The sequence below is a fragment of the Sphaerodactylus townsendi genome, linkage group LG07, assembly GCF_021028975.2.
Source record: "Sphaerodactylus townsendi isolate TG3544 linkage group LG07, MPM_Stown_v2.3, whole genome shotgun sequence".
Taxonomy (NCBI): Eukaryota; Metazoa; Chordata; class Lepidosauria; order Squamata; family Sphaerodactylidae; genus Sphaerodactylus; species Sphaerodactylus townsendi.
In genome coordinates this window covers 46,228,868-46,246,147 of record NC_059431.1, presented here as the reverse complement: position 1 = coordinate 46,246,147, position 17,280 = coordinate 46,228,868, and the positions used below count along the sequence as shown (strand labels likewise).

At 36.9% G+C, this 17,280-nt stretch overlaps 1 protein-coding gene across 7 annotated transcripts in view; it reads left to right on the top strand.

Annotated features, from left to right (window-relative positions):
* Positions 1–17,280, top strand: part of FAM172A (family with sequence similarity 172 member A) — a 273,126-nt gene that overhangs the window by 80,386 nt on the left and 175,460 nt on the right. For 6 of the 7 annotated variants that reach the window (XR_007245075.1, XM_048503740.1, XM_048503742.1 and 3 more), the window contains one exon: positions 12,355–12,573. The exons of the other annotated variant lie outside the window; for it this stretch is intronic. Coding sequence is in view for 5 of the 6 variants with exons in the window: in XM_048503740.1 (XP_048359697.1) it covers positions 12,355–12,573 (219 nt within the window). In the remaining variant the exon portion in view is untranslated. The remainder of the gene's footprint in view (positions 1–12,354; positions 12,574–17,280) is intronic. 7 annotated transcript variants of the gene reach the window in all.

Sequence of the window (17,280 nt, the reverse complement as noted above, 5' to 3'; positions counted from 1 at the left end):
AAGTTAATATTGTCTATTTGGATTGGCAGTTGCTATCCAAGGTTGCAGGCAGAAATCTTCATGTCACCTGATCTTTTTTTACTGGAGATGTCAGGGGCCTTTCCGCACTGCGGAAAGGGCGCCCCTGCACCGGCAGGAATTCTGCCGGTGGAGGGGTGGGGGCTGTTCGCACGGGAGCGTGCAAGCGGCCCCCGCAGAGGCCAGTGCAGGAGAGGTGGCTCCGTATGGAGCCGCCTCTTCCCCGTCCCCCCCCCACTTACCTCGTTGCCTTCGTCGCCCTGCTGGACTCCTAAGACCCGCCCACGCTGCCCTCTGACCTCCAGGGGTCGGAGGACAGCGAGGCGTCTCAACAATCCAGCAGAAGCTGTACTAGCCAGAGACGGCTTAGAGTGAGTGGGAGAGGAATGGGGAAAACAGCGTGTTCCCGGTGGTGCCGTTCGCACCGCACCGGCGGGAACGCGCTGTTTTCCAAAAACCTCCCTCCAGGAGGGAGGTTTTTGGAGGCGGCCTGACGCTGCCCTGGGGGTGGTGGAGGGGAGCCAGGTTGGCGCTGCTGCGTTTTAGCAGTGCCGCCTGTGCGAATGGCTCCCTGGGGACGGCGTTTTTGCCGTCCCCAGGGCGTCGTAAATGGCCCGTGCGGAAAGGGCCATGGATTCCATCTAGGATTGTCTGCTTTCAGAGTAGGTGCTTCACTGTTGAGCCATGACCCATCTTGGGATGGATTTTCTTGAATCCATTTTTAAAATTATTTTTAATTATTAAGAATAAAACATGTTCATGTTCCTTGGGACTTCCATAGTCATAACTTACTCAACTGAGTTGTTTGGTCCATATACATATTTTACCTATTGTAATGTTTTACTTACTAATTTAAAAGATTAGAAACCATAGCTCATAATTTAACATAGGTTATTTAGATGATTAGATTATGTAAAGACGGTGCCATGAAAACAACTGATTTTTGCTGTCATGATAGAAGAGCTTTTAAATGCTTGCATCATAAACAAACATAACACTTATTTGGATTATCAGTAAGGTCTAAAGAACTTTGAATTGGTAAAATGCATCTGACTGCTTGGTTTATTCCCTCTATATGCCAAAACCCAAAGCTTTCTTCTGTAAGTGAAAAGGTTAGTCCTATTTTGTAATGCTTCAAAACATACATATATTAGGGACTAGCTAATTTGGAGCCAATAGCACATAAAGTAGTGTTATAATAAGACAATTAGTCTGTTGAGTTTTTTATCTACTCTGACTAGCACTGGGTCTCCAAAGTCCAAAGTGGCTCAGCATCTACTGACATACAGAAGGTCCCAGGTTAATTCCTAGCAACTCTGGTTGAAAGGATCAAGCCACTGTACCACTTCTTTTCCCAGTATTTATTATTAATCAAATTTATAGGCTGCCTCACCCCCAAAGGGCTTGAAAATTAAATTGCAAAATTAAATTGCAAAATTAAATTGCAGCCTTATTGTGTACTGTTGCCTTGGTGTAAGAGAATGTGTTTTACATCTGCATGTGCTATAAAATTATTATTTAACTGTTCTGTGGGTCAACCAAGATGCCCATGGAAATGATTAAAATCATTAACTTACCTTGTCATATACTGAATAATATTCCTAGTTAGTACATAGTACTCACATTTTCCTCTCCATTCATTCAGATATAATGCCTGCTTTTGTGCTGAAGGTCACATATGTTTTGTGAATTGAATCCAGATGTGGGGGGGCAGTGCTGTGGCAGCTGGGGATAGCACTCTGAAGGTGATGCTGCACTGCCTCCAAAGGAACTTCAGGCAGCATGGGCTGTGGGGAGGGGCTGCATTTGAAAACCCTCCTGCCACCCAAATCACCCCATTGCCAAAACAGGTTTATGCTGCACTTTTGTTTGTGGGCCCAGAGTTCAGCGTCGCCGCATTGGAATGCCAGTGTAAGCCGACTAAAGTCCCCGGGAACACTGCCACACTCTGTACTGTTGTCTGCTTAGATGCCAGTGTAATTCTGTGGCAGCACCCACTTCCAGGTTTGGTCCTGAAGGAATTGTGAGGCACCAGAACACTGGTGTGTTTGCTCTCTCCACCAAAGTGGATGCCCCTAATGCTGGTGCAGGGGCAAACATTTCAGCATGGCCCTCTGCCACCCCCAAATGATGTTTCCACTACCCATCTGGATTGGGCCATAAGTGTGTATATTTCAAATTGAGACCCACTTGAGCAAGTGCCATGATAAATTCTGGGCATTTCATTAAGACAATACCTTTTTACAGTTTTACAGAGAAATGGATACAATTAATTGTTACCATCTTCTGCAATGTTTAAAAATCTCAATATAGGTGTTTAGATCTGCACCGATGTCTAGTTCATAGGCTCAAGTAAGCATTTGTAATATAGTGCTGTTATGTTCATAAGTAATCCTTTCCATGACAGACTGATAGCAAACTAGATACAGGGAAGGATGTGAAAGTTTTAAGAAGTGAAGTTGGTCTTCGAAATAGTTCTAGGTAACACTGCATTGATACAGTTTATCCTCCACTGCCGATCTCCTTAATTTACTTTTCCAATCTGTAAAATAGCTTTTAGTGCTAATAAAATGTGACGTGTTACATATATACTAAGTGCTTTTTAATCAAAATTTCTTCAGCTCATAAACATACACCCTGACTCACTGATCAGTAGAGTTCTTATAGAAAGATAGAGCTCTTAAGTGATCACTTGAAATTTGGGGACAGCTTATGCATAAAATCGGATGCACAAATAAATCAACCTTAACATGAATGGATTAAGAACATAAGAACATAAGAACAAGCCAGCTGGATCAGACCAGAGTCCATCTAGTCCAGCTCTCTGCTACTCGCAGTGGCCCACCAGGTGCCTTTGGGAGTTCACATGCAGGAGGTGAAAGAAATGGCCTTCTGCGGCTGTTGCTCCCGAGCACCTGGACTGTTAAGGCATTTGCAATCTCAGATCAAAGAGGATCAAGATTGGTAGCCATAAATCGACTTCTCCTCCATAAATCTGTCCAAGCCCCTTTTAAAGCTATCCAGGTTAGTGGCCATCACCACCTCCTGTGGCAGCATATTCCAAACACCAATCACACGTTGCGTGAAGAAGTGTTTCCTTTTATTAGTTCTAATTCTTCCCCCCAGCATTTTCAATGAATGCCCTCTGGTTCTAGTATTGTGAGAAAGAGAGAAAAATTTCTCTCTGTCAACATTTTCTACCCCATGCATAATTTTATAGACTTCAATCATATCCCCCCCTCCAGGCGTCTCCTCTCCAAACTAAAGAGTCTAAGCGGCTGCAGCCTTTCCTCATAAGGAAGGTGCTCCAGTCCCTCAATCATCACCGTTGCCCTTCTCTGCGCGCCTGTATCTCTTCAATATCCTTTTTTGAGATGTGGCGACCAGGGCTGAACCGCAGTACTCCCAAGTGCGGTGGCACCCGCGGCTTTATATAAGGGCATGACAATCTTTGCGGTTTTATTATCAATTCCTTTCCTAATTATCCCCAGCATAGAGTTTGCCTTTTTCACAGCTGCCATACATTGAGTTGACATTCCCATGGAACTAATATCAACTAAGACGCCTAAATCCCGCTTTCCTGGTCTGTTGACTGGATAAAGCACTGACCCCTGTAGAAGGCAGTATGTGAAGTTTGGATTTTTTTGCCCTATGTGCATCACTCTTTTGCATTTTGCTACATTGAACTGCATTTGCCATTTCTTAGCCCACTCCACCCTGAATTTATCAAGGTCCACTTGGAGCTCCTCGCAATCCTTTGTGGTTCTCACCACCCTACATAATTTGGTATCATCTGCAAACTTGGCACACCACTGCTACCTGGCACCCTACTTCCAGGTCATTTTATGAATAGGGTTAAAGAGCACTGGTCCCAAAACGGATCCTTGGGGGACACCACTCCCTCACATCTCTCCATTGTGAGAATTTCCCATTTACACCCACTCTTTGCTTCCTGTTTCTCAACCAGTTTTTAATCCATAGGAGGACTTCCCCTCTTATTCCCTTCATTGCTGAGTTTTTCTCCAATAGTCTCCTGGTGAGGAACTTTGTCAAAAGCCTTTTGGAAATCCAAGTAGACAATGTCCACTGGTTCCCCCTTATCCACATGCCTGTTTACATCCCTCAAAGAAACTCTAGTAAGTTTGTAAGACAGGATTTGCTCTCTGCAAAAAGCCATGTTGACTCTTTCTCAGCAGAGTCTTGCTTTTGTACATGTTTTATAATTTTTATCTTTAATGACAGATTCTACTTCAATTTACTCAGGAACAGATGTCAAACTGACTGGCCTGTAATTTCCCGGGTCCCCCCCTCTAGTTCCTCTTCTTAAAAGATTTCATTGGTGTGACATTGGCCATCTTCCAAGTCTCTCAGGGATGGAGCCTGGATTTCAAGGATAAGTTGCATATTAAAATGAGAACATCAGCAATTTCATGCTTGAGCTCTTTAAGAACTCTTGGGTGAATGCAATCTGGGCCAGGGGATTTGGTAACATTTAGTTTATCAATGGCTGCCAGAACTTCTTCCTTGTCTTCACTACTATCTTCGCTAGTTCTCTCGGATTCGCCTCCTAAGAAGCTTGGTTCAGGTGCAGGAATGTACCCTCACCTCCTCTTGGGTGGAAGACAGATGCAAAGAATTCATTCCAGCTTCTCTGCAATCTCCTCTGCCATCTTTTAGCACACCCTTTGTTCCTTTGTCATCTAACGGGCCTACCGCTTCCCTTTGACTGGCTTCCTGCTTTTGATGTACTTGAAGAACTGTTTGTTGCTGGTCTTGATGTTTGCAGCCATGCGTTCCTCATAAACCTTTTTTGCCTCCCTTACAGCTAACTTGCTTCTCTTTTGCCACCATTTGTGTTCCCTCTCATATTCTTCATCAGCCAAACTGGACTTCCATTTTCTAAAAGACATCTTTTTTTTCCTAATAATTTCCTCAACGTCCCTTGTTAACCATGGTGGCTTTCTTTTGGACTGGGCGCTGCCTTTCCTAACCTGCGGAACACATTCCAGCTGAGCTTTTAAGACTGTGTTTTTAAATAACCTCCAAGCATCTTGGACATTTTTGAAGGTGGTGATTGATCCAGATCATGTGGAAACTTTGCTTGTGCATCATAATGCTGAAGAACTGTTGGTTTTGGATTGTTTTTTTCCCTCCTCTATTCTAATTTAAAGTGTTGAAAAGCCTCCTTTGAAACACACAGTTTTCTTGTGGGTGTCCAATCTGCTATGTAGCTTCCAGAAGGACAGAGTGAGAAGGCTTGTGGATACTGCAGTTCTGTATCTGTGGTATGACCATTGCCGTCAGGAGCAGCTTTTTAGCTTTCTCCATTTTAGCTTCACAGATTGTTAGGGGGCATGATACTTTGGTTAGATGGATACCCCTAAAATGAAGACAGTCAGTAGATAGCCTTGATTATGTTGGTTTCCGAGTATTGAATGGGTAGGCCCCAGAGGCCTGAGAATGGAATGTATGAAATTTAACCAAGTTGGCTTTTTCCCTTGATGAAACTGCTGTAGAAAGCTCTTTTCTGTTTACTGCCTGGTGTTTCCACAAGAGCTTGCCCAGCGCTCTAACCATGGTTTAAACATTTAATAAATGTTTAATATTTTATCCCCTCTTGCCAGTATTCTCATTCTTCTGCTTCTTCCAGTTCCTCTTCTCTTGCTGAAATTTACGAGAACCCTTCCTTATCACCTTCCTTTCTTCTCTTCCATTGTGCATTGGTAAATTAATGGAAAAGCCAAGAAGTTTAGATTCAGCTGCTGCCCCAAAGGAGCAATGGGTGTCCTCAGGAGGATGGATGGATGCCAATTCAAGCATATGCTCCTTTGTAGCTTCTTTCTAATAAAAGTCCTTAGGTGATGATAGAAAGTGTGGCCTTAATTGAATTGTGAATATTTTTCCATATTTTGTGTACTAGAAAATAAGAGCATCTCTAATATTTGTTACACGTATAACTTACAATTGTTGGTATAAATACATGTTGAGAGTGCTGGCACACTCCTAATTTTGTATGTAGATGTTTATTGTGCAGTGGTTACTTTACATTTCTTACATGTTTAATACAACATGTTATCTATTAATTTAATTCATCACTATAAGCATTTTACTGTTGTGTTTGCTACAGTAGTGTCATAATCATCACATTCCTGAAGAGCTAATGTAGAAAAAAATTGTACATTGTGTCCTAAACATCTACTTGATGTTGTAATTGAGGAGCATTACTTTTCATTTTCTATCCAAATGCTATTAGAAGAAATAAGTGAGTGACTGGAAAATCATTAACTTTACTTGGATTGGATCTATGAATCCAATCCACTAGTTGTGTTTTCCACCTTTTCAACTGAAGCAAGGCTTTCTGTGCCAATGGAAGACTGTGCCATTTGTGGAGCAGAGCATTGTCACCTATTCAAAACATATATGAAGAATTCAGTTTACTAGTCACCCCTGCGAAGATAATTCCTGTTAATTCAGTTGAAGTCTGTTATATGACAATAAATAATCAATTTGTTTCTTTTTAAAAAGCCTTGTTACATTATTTCTAAACACACCTGTACAGTTTCTACAAATAGGCTTTATACAATGGTATTAAGTTTTAGATTGTTGCTACATTATGACATCCAATGATAGCCAAAGAGCACGCATTATACATGGCACTTATCATGATTTTAATATAGAAATGTTTATATTGGAAGAAACGCTGAAGTTAAATAAACAGGAAGAGTGTTTATGGAATTAACATTATCAGAAGCAGTATTAGGAGATTTTTATTTGTATACCTCTAGCTGCCATTAAAAGTTAGCAGCACAGCAGGTGATTGTATGGGTAAGTGTAAATGTTCTGAAATAAATAGCAGTAGGTGACCTGGAATGTCAGGGCTCTAGACAAGGGTGTATGTTTGTCAATATATCCTACATGTTTTACAGAGTCCTCAGGGAACAGGGGAAGATACAATTTCACCTTTTCTGTGCCAAAACATTTTAATTATATCTTCTTCCAAGTACAGCGGTTCAGTAACCAAGGAGCTGACATTGATGCATGTGTTGATAAAGCTGCAAACATTCAAAATGAGATTAACAAAGATTTTGAGGAAAGGGTGACAGCTAATTTTGCACAGTATTCTGCATCTAATACAGAATATGATAGAATATTTTATAACTCTTGTGTCACACAAAGGACTTTTATGATGCTTTTTGTTAATGAATATTTGTGTGTATGAACAGAATAGTTCAAAACCTATTTTTCATATGTATAAAAGTTTTAGTACATTTTCATACGTTCCAGTCACAAAAGGAAGAGCAGCATTTAGTGACAATAATCGAAGTAGCATTTTTTTCCTAATTTGCCTAAAATGTAGAAAAAATCTATGAAAACTGACTAGAAAATATATGGTCTGTAAATATTGCTTGTTTTCTTCCAGAAAATTAATCCAACGAAATCTATATTACATTTAAATAATTGAAATATAGGTCTTTTTGGTTGTATTAGACCTTTTGAGCACATTTCAGTGTATTTGGGATCTATTCTACTCTTTATTTAAGGGCAGCTGACACTCTTCTTTCACTTTTCTTTTTGTTTGTGAAATTTTCTTTCTTTTTTATCCACTCACTTCTCCATCTGCTTTCACTTTTGTTTGCTTGTGCCGTCTCTCATCCCAACTTGATAATGAGGAATGTGGTGTGACCCTGACCTCTATCAGCCCATGCATGACCTTCTGACTCCCCTACCTAACCTCTGACCTTTTCTTTGACAGCTTGATTAATTACCCTGTGTTATGATTTATGAGTAAGTGCTATGTAAAAATAATAGACAACAGGTGGTCCTCTAAAAACTTTTTGTGGCATGTTTTCTTTTCCTGCCTAACTTGATGGGCTATTTTAAGTTTGAAACTTGCTGGGACAATGTGTGTTTGGCAGTAGTATTGCATTTTTACACACTTGGACACAGCAGTGGAATTCAGGAGCCTGAGAGATGAGGTGTAACTTGGATGAAAATATTACAAAGTGTTAGCAGGGTGCAGTTGCCAAAATGTGCATTTGTAAGAAATACAAAAAGGAGTCAACTGACATTTCAGGCATTTCAGTCTCAGGTCACGTCTTGAGAAAATTGCTCAAATAATGGAGGGGGCATTTTTCAAGCTGAGCTGCATCTCCAACAGCTATGTTTACTTTTACGCTTCACTAGTGACTTCTGATTGGTTGTCATGACCTCATCCTACTGTTGCACCTAGGATGTTGCAACAGTGACACATAGGTACCCTTCGCATGAAAAAGATGGGAAATAAACAGAACATACATCTTTCAAAAAGATGAATGACCAATCCTATGTCCATTTTAACCATGCACGGGTCTAAGTTATAGATCTAAGCTCTTTGGATTGCTTTTCCCTGGAAGATTAACTTTGATCTTAACGGCCTAAATAGATTTCTTTAAAAAAAAGAAATCAGATTGATAAAGCGCAGAAAAACGATCTGTTACAGATTCTTACTTATAGGCCAAAAAGATAGTTACTTAGGTCAAGGAATTCTACTGTAGCCTCTGACCTCTCTGGTCACATATGGTATCCAACCTGCTGGATTAATATGCAGGACTGAACGCTTTCAGCTCATTATTCATTTGGTCAGACACAAGAGGTTTGTAGAGTTGTCAAATATTTTTTTTTAAATTTCCATTGACTGTCCTGTTACTACCTAGTATTCTGTGTAAGTTTTGTGTATATACAGAATGTTTGAGGCATCTTATGTATACTTGCAAAGTATTATAATCATTATATTCTACTACCTTATACGCTTGTGGCATTTGTGCGACATTTCATGAATAACTTTCTTCTTTGAGATTCTTGACAGTTTCCAGAATCTATTTTTACTTTTTTCTTCAACTAGCATCTGAATTAATAAATGATAAGCAAGCTTATATATAGAAATTAATGCTAGAATAGTATCAGTGTTAAACTTCCTGAACATTTTGATGCAGATGTGTTCTTAAATGGAACTATCAGATGCAATAAAACATGTAGTCATGTCTGTTAATATGATTGTGGTATAAGCACTGCTTGATATATTCTATAACTGAATTTGGGTTGTACGAAGCTAGACCAAAAGCTAAAAACCTTCTGGTTCTGATAACATCTTATCACATGTAAGAACATATTGCGCTAATTGATTTATATAGATGAATTTGAAGTTTAATGTGTGATACATTTCCCCTCATGTTGGTCAATACCAATATATTTTTGGTCAGTATCAATAAAGTAGACTTTTGCAGAGCATATATTTATGTTAGGTGGTCCTAAATCTAACTGGTTTGAAATGATCTTAAAATATATGTGAGAACTTAGCATAGCCATAAAATACGAGTATACAAATGCTTGCATTTCTAAAGAGAACAATCATTAAAAATAATTTGGAGTTTGTTTCATTTCCTGGAGGCTTTTTCATAAAATATCTGTTATTTTTATAGCCCACATATACAAGACTACTAGCTACTTATCTGTTGATATTCATCTGAATAGGCATTTATATCTCAGGACGATTCTTTCCAAATATGATGTAAGCACTATGTATTCACTTTTTCTTCAAGAAAAATTATACACTGTGAGCCATTTTAATAAATCTATATAATGTTCATCACAGCACATCTTTACCTAAAATTGTATTAATGTCAGCATGGCGTTAAGTTGGTGATTATATTTGGAAATTAGATAAACCTTCCCGTTGGTAATTTGATTACTGTCCTTTCTGGTTTTAAATTTTAAAAACTAGGAATTTGTTTTAAGAGTCTGATACTCAAAAGCTGCAATTTAAGACAGAAATACTTGAGACCCTTCAAAAATCTTTTAAAATCCCAGTAGAACTACTTTATTTTCATGGGTGGGTTGGAAACAAAGTCATCTATGGTTAAATACAGAGATTAACTTTTGATAGGTTAGTTTGGTAACAATTTAGTACTACTGATAGAGGTTAAATTCTGCTGCATTTTTATACACTATGTTGTATTTCTACATCCTTTCATCTGAACAACTATTGTTTGTTACTCCTAATCCTCCATCCTATGCCTATTTTTCCTCATATGATTTAGACTGAAGTAGCAGGGGACAAAAGATAGAAAAGTGTATGACATTATGTCACCTTTTTTAACAAACAAAATGATGTTTTTAATGGAAGTTTAGAAAGAAAACCATGAAGCATGTGATAGAATATTGCTGTGTTAATTTCATTGTTACTCTAACAAATATGACATGTTGAAAGAAGTTTTAGAGACATTCTGAGAGATGGTTTGTGCTGTTTAAAATCTAATTGATAAAAATCCTTTAATTGATTTATGTAGCTGTGATTTTTGAAATGGATTCATTTTTCATCTTTTAATGTGTCTGTGAAAAATTGACATTATGTCCTCATAAAATTGGACAAATGAGTCATGTAATTTTCAGTTACATAATCAATAACTTAGACAAATTTTACTTCTCTGATGATTTATGTGTGTCTGTTTTTGTAAGCTGCAAAAACTGAACACGATTTCACATTTCAGTATCACATGTAAAACCATAACAAATACATGAATTTTATATCTCGCATCGTGCAGGTAGGAGAAAGAATCAATACACCAAACATTTGCTCACAATAAGCTGATCATGAACATGGACAGCAAACCTGAACAATGCTGGCTACCATCTCTGTATAGTTATAAAAAGTACACACCTCCACCCCCACCATCAGTATGAAAATAACTTTGTTTAGTTGTACCAATTTGTCATTAAGGCAACAACTTGGTGTTCAGTGTTATTTACTGTTTAAAAACTGGGTAACTGATCTTAAACTAATTTACATAAACAACCCATTGATTATTTCTTCATCACATGCAGCTAATCCATTCCAACCATATAGTGAGTATGTGTGAATGTTTAGGTTTACTCTGACAAGAGAGCAAGGAAGAAAGATGACAGGAGACCACTTACTCATGGTTCAGAATCTAGAAGGAGGCAATTTTCTCTTTGGCCTGTGGTGACCTTTATACCATGTTCCCTTACACCACAGACAGTGAACTGAATGCCTCTATTTCACCCTGCTTAACAGAGTGCAACAGTGTTCTTTAACTTAGTTTTGGTGGGAGGAGAAGGTATAGTAGAAATTTGAGAAGGGCGTGAAAACTTGTACAGGCACAAGGAAGAGGAGTAAGAACTTTCTTCAAATGTGATTTTAATAACTAGTCGAGTGTGTCCAACTGTAGAAAATCACCCAGTGACAATCTGTCTACCTGACAGTTACTACAATGCATTACAAGATTTTTGAATGGCTACACAGATTAGAATAAAAACACTAAATAAAGTATCTTTTGTTGCTGTAGATTTGGTTAACTTTGATCATCTATAGGTAGTGTTTCATTTTTCCGCTTGAGCTGGCTGTTAGACAGAGATTGTATGTTATATTGTTATATTGTTATATTGACTAGATTAGGCTTTATTTCAATCCCTGGAGTTTATTTTTAATTACAATGTAAAATGAATTATTGAATAATGTTAGATTGATTAAAAATTATGTGTTTTTCTTCTGTTTCCTACTTTTCTTATTTGTCTTCAGTGTCTTAATTTATGTAAGCAGAGTGTCTTGGGGTTTGTTTTTTTCTGTTATACACATAGTTCTCATCAGTTAACCTTGTTTAAGAAAACTAAAATACAACAGCATGTGTAATATAATTTTACTGAAAGCTGCAAACGCAATATGTAATTTAATCCTGATAGACTTGTTCATTTCCTAAAGTGATAACTAATTCATTGATTTCTGCACCATGTCAAACAATCATTGTTGATATTGATTTATTATTACTGCTGCTATCAATTTACAAATTATCCACTATTGTACAAGAGTGTGTTAATACTGTAGGCTGCAGTCCTGCACACAGTTTGATTGCTTCAATCGCCCTGATTTTGTGGGACTTAAATAGCCTAAGTGCATACAGGATTGCAACCTTAAGATGTTTTGAATAGTTTCCAGAGGGAGTTGCAGAAGTATTCTTGTTAATAGTAAAAGTTTTATTAATAAAGCTTTAACCACACACAGTCATTTTATTCTAAACACACATTTTGTTTTATTTCAACTATTTTATGATGAACTGCATAAAATGTTAAAAAGTTCCTGAATGGTTAAAGAATTAAGCAAAAAAGTGAATAGAAGTGTACACAGTGTTAACACACTCTAGTACAAAAGGAATGAACTATTGTATATTTTGTTAACTTTTTGAAAACTACTAAAATGTACGTTTATATAAATAAAATTAACTGTAAACCATTTCAAAGCAAAAAAACTATGCATATTCTTTTTCCCCTCCTTCTTTGAAACAGGAAGGCTATGGAGTAATAGTACTGAATCCAAATGAGAACTATATTGAAACTGAAAAGACAAAAGCCCAAGTACAGCTGTCTTCTGATAGCTTAGATGAACCTGCAGAAAAGAGAGAAAGAAAAGATAAAATCCAAAAAGACACAAAAAAGCGGCGTGACTTTTATGAAAAATATCGGAATCCACAAAAAGAAAAGGAAACTGTGCAGTTGTATATTAGAGTAAGTTTATCTAATTTGTTTTGCAGTTGATGTTGAATGATGGAAAAATCTTTTCCATGCCATTTTATAATAATATATTATTAAAAGATGTATATTACTCAAGTAGTTGCTGAATGTTCAAAGAGACTCTTCTTTATATTAATCTTTGTGTTAATTATTGAATGTTCAATTGAAGAAGTTACAAAATATCTCTATTTAATTTCAAAGAGGAACACCAGATAAATCCCAAAGGAAGAATCTGTGTATTCCAGGGATAAGAGCTTATTTGAAGAATAGTTGGTTAAAAAAATTAGTCCAAAGATGTACTTTCTAGATGTAGTTAACATACGTTAATTGTATAGAACAGTGTTTATTTCAGCATTATGATCCTATCTTCTTGTAAAGCAGTAGCTTAGATGGTTTTTAAAGTAGTATTTTAATATATTGTCTGGAAAATTAATAATATACTTGACAAAAATGCTGATGTTCATCTTGTGCGGTTCTAAACATTGCACTATAATGTGCTTTTTTGTATTAGCAGCTGTCCATTGTATTTCAGTTAAATTTCTGCAGCCAGATAAAGTGAGTGTTATTATAAATATTGTAATAAATATTTAAGCCAGAATAGTTCAAGAATAGTGCAGTGAGGAAATTCTGTCCTTTGCTCTTTTCTTTTCTTAGCCAGTGAACCTTTGCACTTTGTAATGCTAGCAGCATGGGATCGTTATAACAGCGCTACCCAAGGATTTCTAATTCTGCAGGGGGCACAAACAATATTATTTGCACTTTGACACATTCTTCTTCATATACATATGATGCATTATACATTCTAGACAGATTCATACAATTTTCAAAGCTCTTTTTATAGAAGTTAGCATTGTTATTCAACAGTAAAATATGTCAGAAAGCCTCCAGTGTCTGTTCTATGTCTGTGGTGACTGAACAGCCGAAACCATTTTGGGAAATATTTTAATTTTTAACATCATTGTTATCATTAAATGCTGGATGAGTTCAGTGTATAGAGCCAACAGAATTTTACTCATTAGTTTTTATCATTCATGCTTAGTTGCAGCTGGGAGGATCAAATAAATGGAGAACAAGAAAGTGATGAAAATAACTCAGTAGAATCTGTTTTCTCTATTTATTGCTTTAAATGACTTCTAATAATTGCCTATTCATCAGTTCCACTATATGATAAGTACCTGGGAGCTTTGAAGTGACCTGAATAAAGCCGAGAGCCAAGACCAGTTCTCAGGTTTTCCTTGACAATTGAATTTTGGCTGTTATGCTGATTCCAAGGTTTAAGTCCATCCCATATTTTCCTCTCTTATATAGAACATCTTCTTTTCTAACAAGCCTGGGAGTGTTTGCATCCCAAAGTTTGGTTCAAATACTACACGCTGGATCCTTCTGCCTGTTGACTACAGTTTAGATGAAAGTCAGTATTTGGGAGGGAGATGGTAAATTTCTTCCATGTATTTGGCTCCCCCCCCCCCCCACACACACACACACACTCCCCCGCAGGCCATTCTGGAAGATCTCCTGATGCCAGAACCCTGTTCTGGAGGGCTACAGGATTGGGAGTTAGAAACCTCTTGTGTGGGCAGAAGTACTTTCTAGTCATGCAGCCAGGTATTTGATTCTAATTGTGTGCATTGAAGCTGCAGTCTATTCATGTTGAATGTATAGGGAAGAGATTATAAAGTCAAAATAAATAGGCAGATTTCATCGGAGAGCAGCAATGAAGCTTCATCTGTAAAGATACGTTTTAATTTTCTGTAACCAGCACTAATTCTTTTTGAAATGAACTTGAGCACTTCTTTAGTGTTGTATTCTAACATAAGCAATTTGGTTTGTTTACTAACCTTTGACTAAAGACTAAACTCAACACAGGAAGTGAACTGTTACTTTTAAAAGTCAGTAATACTACAACACTGCACATGAATGACTAATGACTAATTTCTAGCACTGGATGGAGTTTGTCGAGGTCAGTCATGGACATTTCACCCATGTTGAATGTCCTATTGTATCCTAGGCATGCAATAAAAAAATCGAAGTGAGCTAATTCCTGCTGTAGACAAACACTCTTTGATATTCTCATAAACCAATTCTGCAGGGATACTACAAAATATTCTGGAGTAAAGAATCTCGACTCTGTGGCTGCAATCCTAAAGATACTTCCCTGGGAGTAAGCTCCATTCAAACTGGAATTTCATTCTGTGTAGACCTGCTTAGGATTGCTCCCTATAACTACACAGAGAGAAGCATACGGAAGTGCCAGAGTTAGTCATTAAATGCTTATTTTTAAATACAAAACTAACTGCAAATAGGAGAGAAGAAAATATAGGCAGAGAAAAATCCTGTTTCACTAAATGAATTAGCAATGGCTAAACACGCTGCTTGAGACAAGTTAACTAATATCTAAATAAAAATCAGTGCTTTTTGAGTTGCTGTTGCTTGTCTCAGAATATTGTGAGATATTCTCCAAACGTTGAAAATGCTAGCTTTCTGATTTGGTCATTTTACACCCAATTTTATTCATGTTTACTGAGGAGTAAACCCAACTGTTTCCAGTGGTACTTTTAATGTAAGTATGCAAAGAATTGCAGCCTTAATTAGATTACCATATGTATATCTAAAGTATGTGTTTAACTATCACTGTGTTTCCTACATTTTCTTGCAGATTATTCTGGTATTCCACATATTTCTCTAGAATAATCCATATGTACTGTCAAACTACAAAAACTATAAGTACCAAGACCATTGCTTTGTCTTTTTCTATGAGAAGAATATAAATAGAAATGACAAATTAGATTATGCGTACCTTCTTAAGCTTTAGGAGTACAGCTTGAAAGATCAAAGTGTGTATTGTTTCAAGCTTTACTTTTTTAAAAAAAGCAATGTTAAATGTATATTTCCCAGTGTAGGTTACAGCTTGTTAAGGGGATTGATTTGGTCTAGAAAATAAACTTCATTTCACACATTATGACAGGAAAGCTTACTTATTATGTTAGAAGATAATTTTTTGTTCTTGAAAACATCTGCCAATTGAATTCAGTAGTGAAAAAAATAATGTCATCTTTCATAGGATTGTACTTGGTTCAAATCGCAGCAAAAATTCCCTGCATAGAATGTGATATTCCTGTCAATAACAACAAAAAAACTCTTTATGTATGGAGACTTCAAACAGTGATTTTTAGTTGTTAACAAATCTGTCCCCTGATCATTTTTAAAGTATCTTTTAAATATATTAATGACAAGATCAAGATGTTGAATATATACATACATTCCTTTTAAAATATATATTTGCTTACAGACACATTATTTCATTCAGACCACCAGAGGTTGCTGCTGTACATATTGGCAAATATTTATCTCAGAAACATAGAACCTTAGCCAATAAATCCTAAGCATTTTATTCATTGATGGACGAAACCCAGAACACCATAGGTGGGATGCAGAGCACTACCCTAGAATTTCCCCAAAACTTGTACTTACCTAGTGACATTTGTACTTGATTTATTTGAAGAGCACACACAAATGTCACATTAAAACTGTTTCTGAGTTCAGCTGCACTTTTGAATGTGGTCTACAGGACTTTTGTTTGAGAAGAATGAAGTCTGCATTTCCTTTCATTTCACAGAACTAGTCTCATGGTTCTTTGAATAATAACTGTTGTTTGTAGCATAGCTTCTAACTATGGAAATAATATAAAAACTTAACTCTTGAAATTTCCTCTCCGAATTGTTTTTATTGGTTTTGTTTAGGGTATAATTTTTAGATATTTCTAAGGTAAATTGTTATTTGGCACATCAAAAATATAATATTAAAGTATTCCACGAATACAGATATGAAACAAGATGCATACATACTTCATTCACAATATCGGTGAAACTGTAACAGCTCTTTAATGTTTGCTATTACCGTATAATCATATGAAGAAATAGACAGAAATAACTGTATAGGATTGTACTGTCATTCTTAAATATCTTTTTCTCATGGTTTATTCCTTTAATGATCATTTTCAAAGATTGGGGTAGAAAAGCTGTGTTCTCAGTTAATACAGAGTGAAGACGTAAATTCCAAGACTGAATTCCAAAATCTAGAACATCTTGAGCATTAGAGGAAGATACAGAAACAGAGATGCAAAAGTCTTCCCATTTTCTTTCCTAGTAGCTACAAGCTACAGTATTGTTAAATGTGACCACAGTCAGTGGTACTTTGTCACACATATGGATGAACAAAATACTTTTTATACAAATGGGGGAGAGGTATATAACTGTTAAAATAGAGGAAAGGAATAAGTAGGATCAGCTCTATTAACAGAAGTAGATGACAGGTAGAATAGCAGCAGAAAACCTCTATGAATAAATAGGAACACACAGTTTCTGCTCATTGTATGTAAGATTGCTATGGTGTTTTCTCTTATTTAGTCTTCTCTTTCCTATGCAATAGTTGTGGGTCAGTTTTTTAAAACAAATATTGGGTTGCATCTAGCTGACTTTTCTGTTGGTGAAAAAAGAAGGGAGAGGATTATTTTGTCCACCGAGAAAGTTTATGCTGGGGATTGTAGAACCTTCATGTACAAAAGTTGTGTAAGGTGAGTGCTGTACTAAGGTAGGGAAGTAAGGTGTAAGTTGAGTGTAAAAGGTGACTGCTTCCTCTTTCTATTGCAGTGGGGCTCAGTCATCCAGACTAGTGAGGTCATGCCCCCTTCACTCTCCTGGA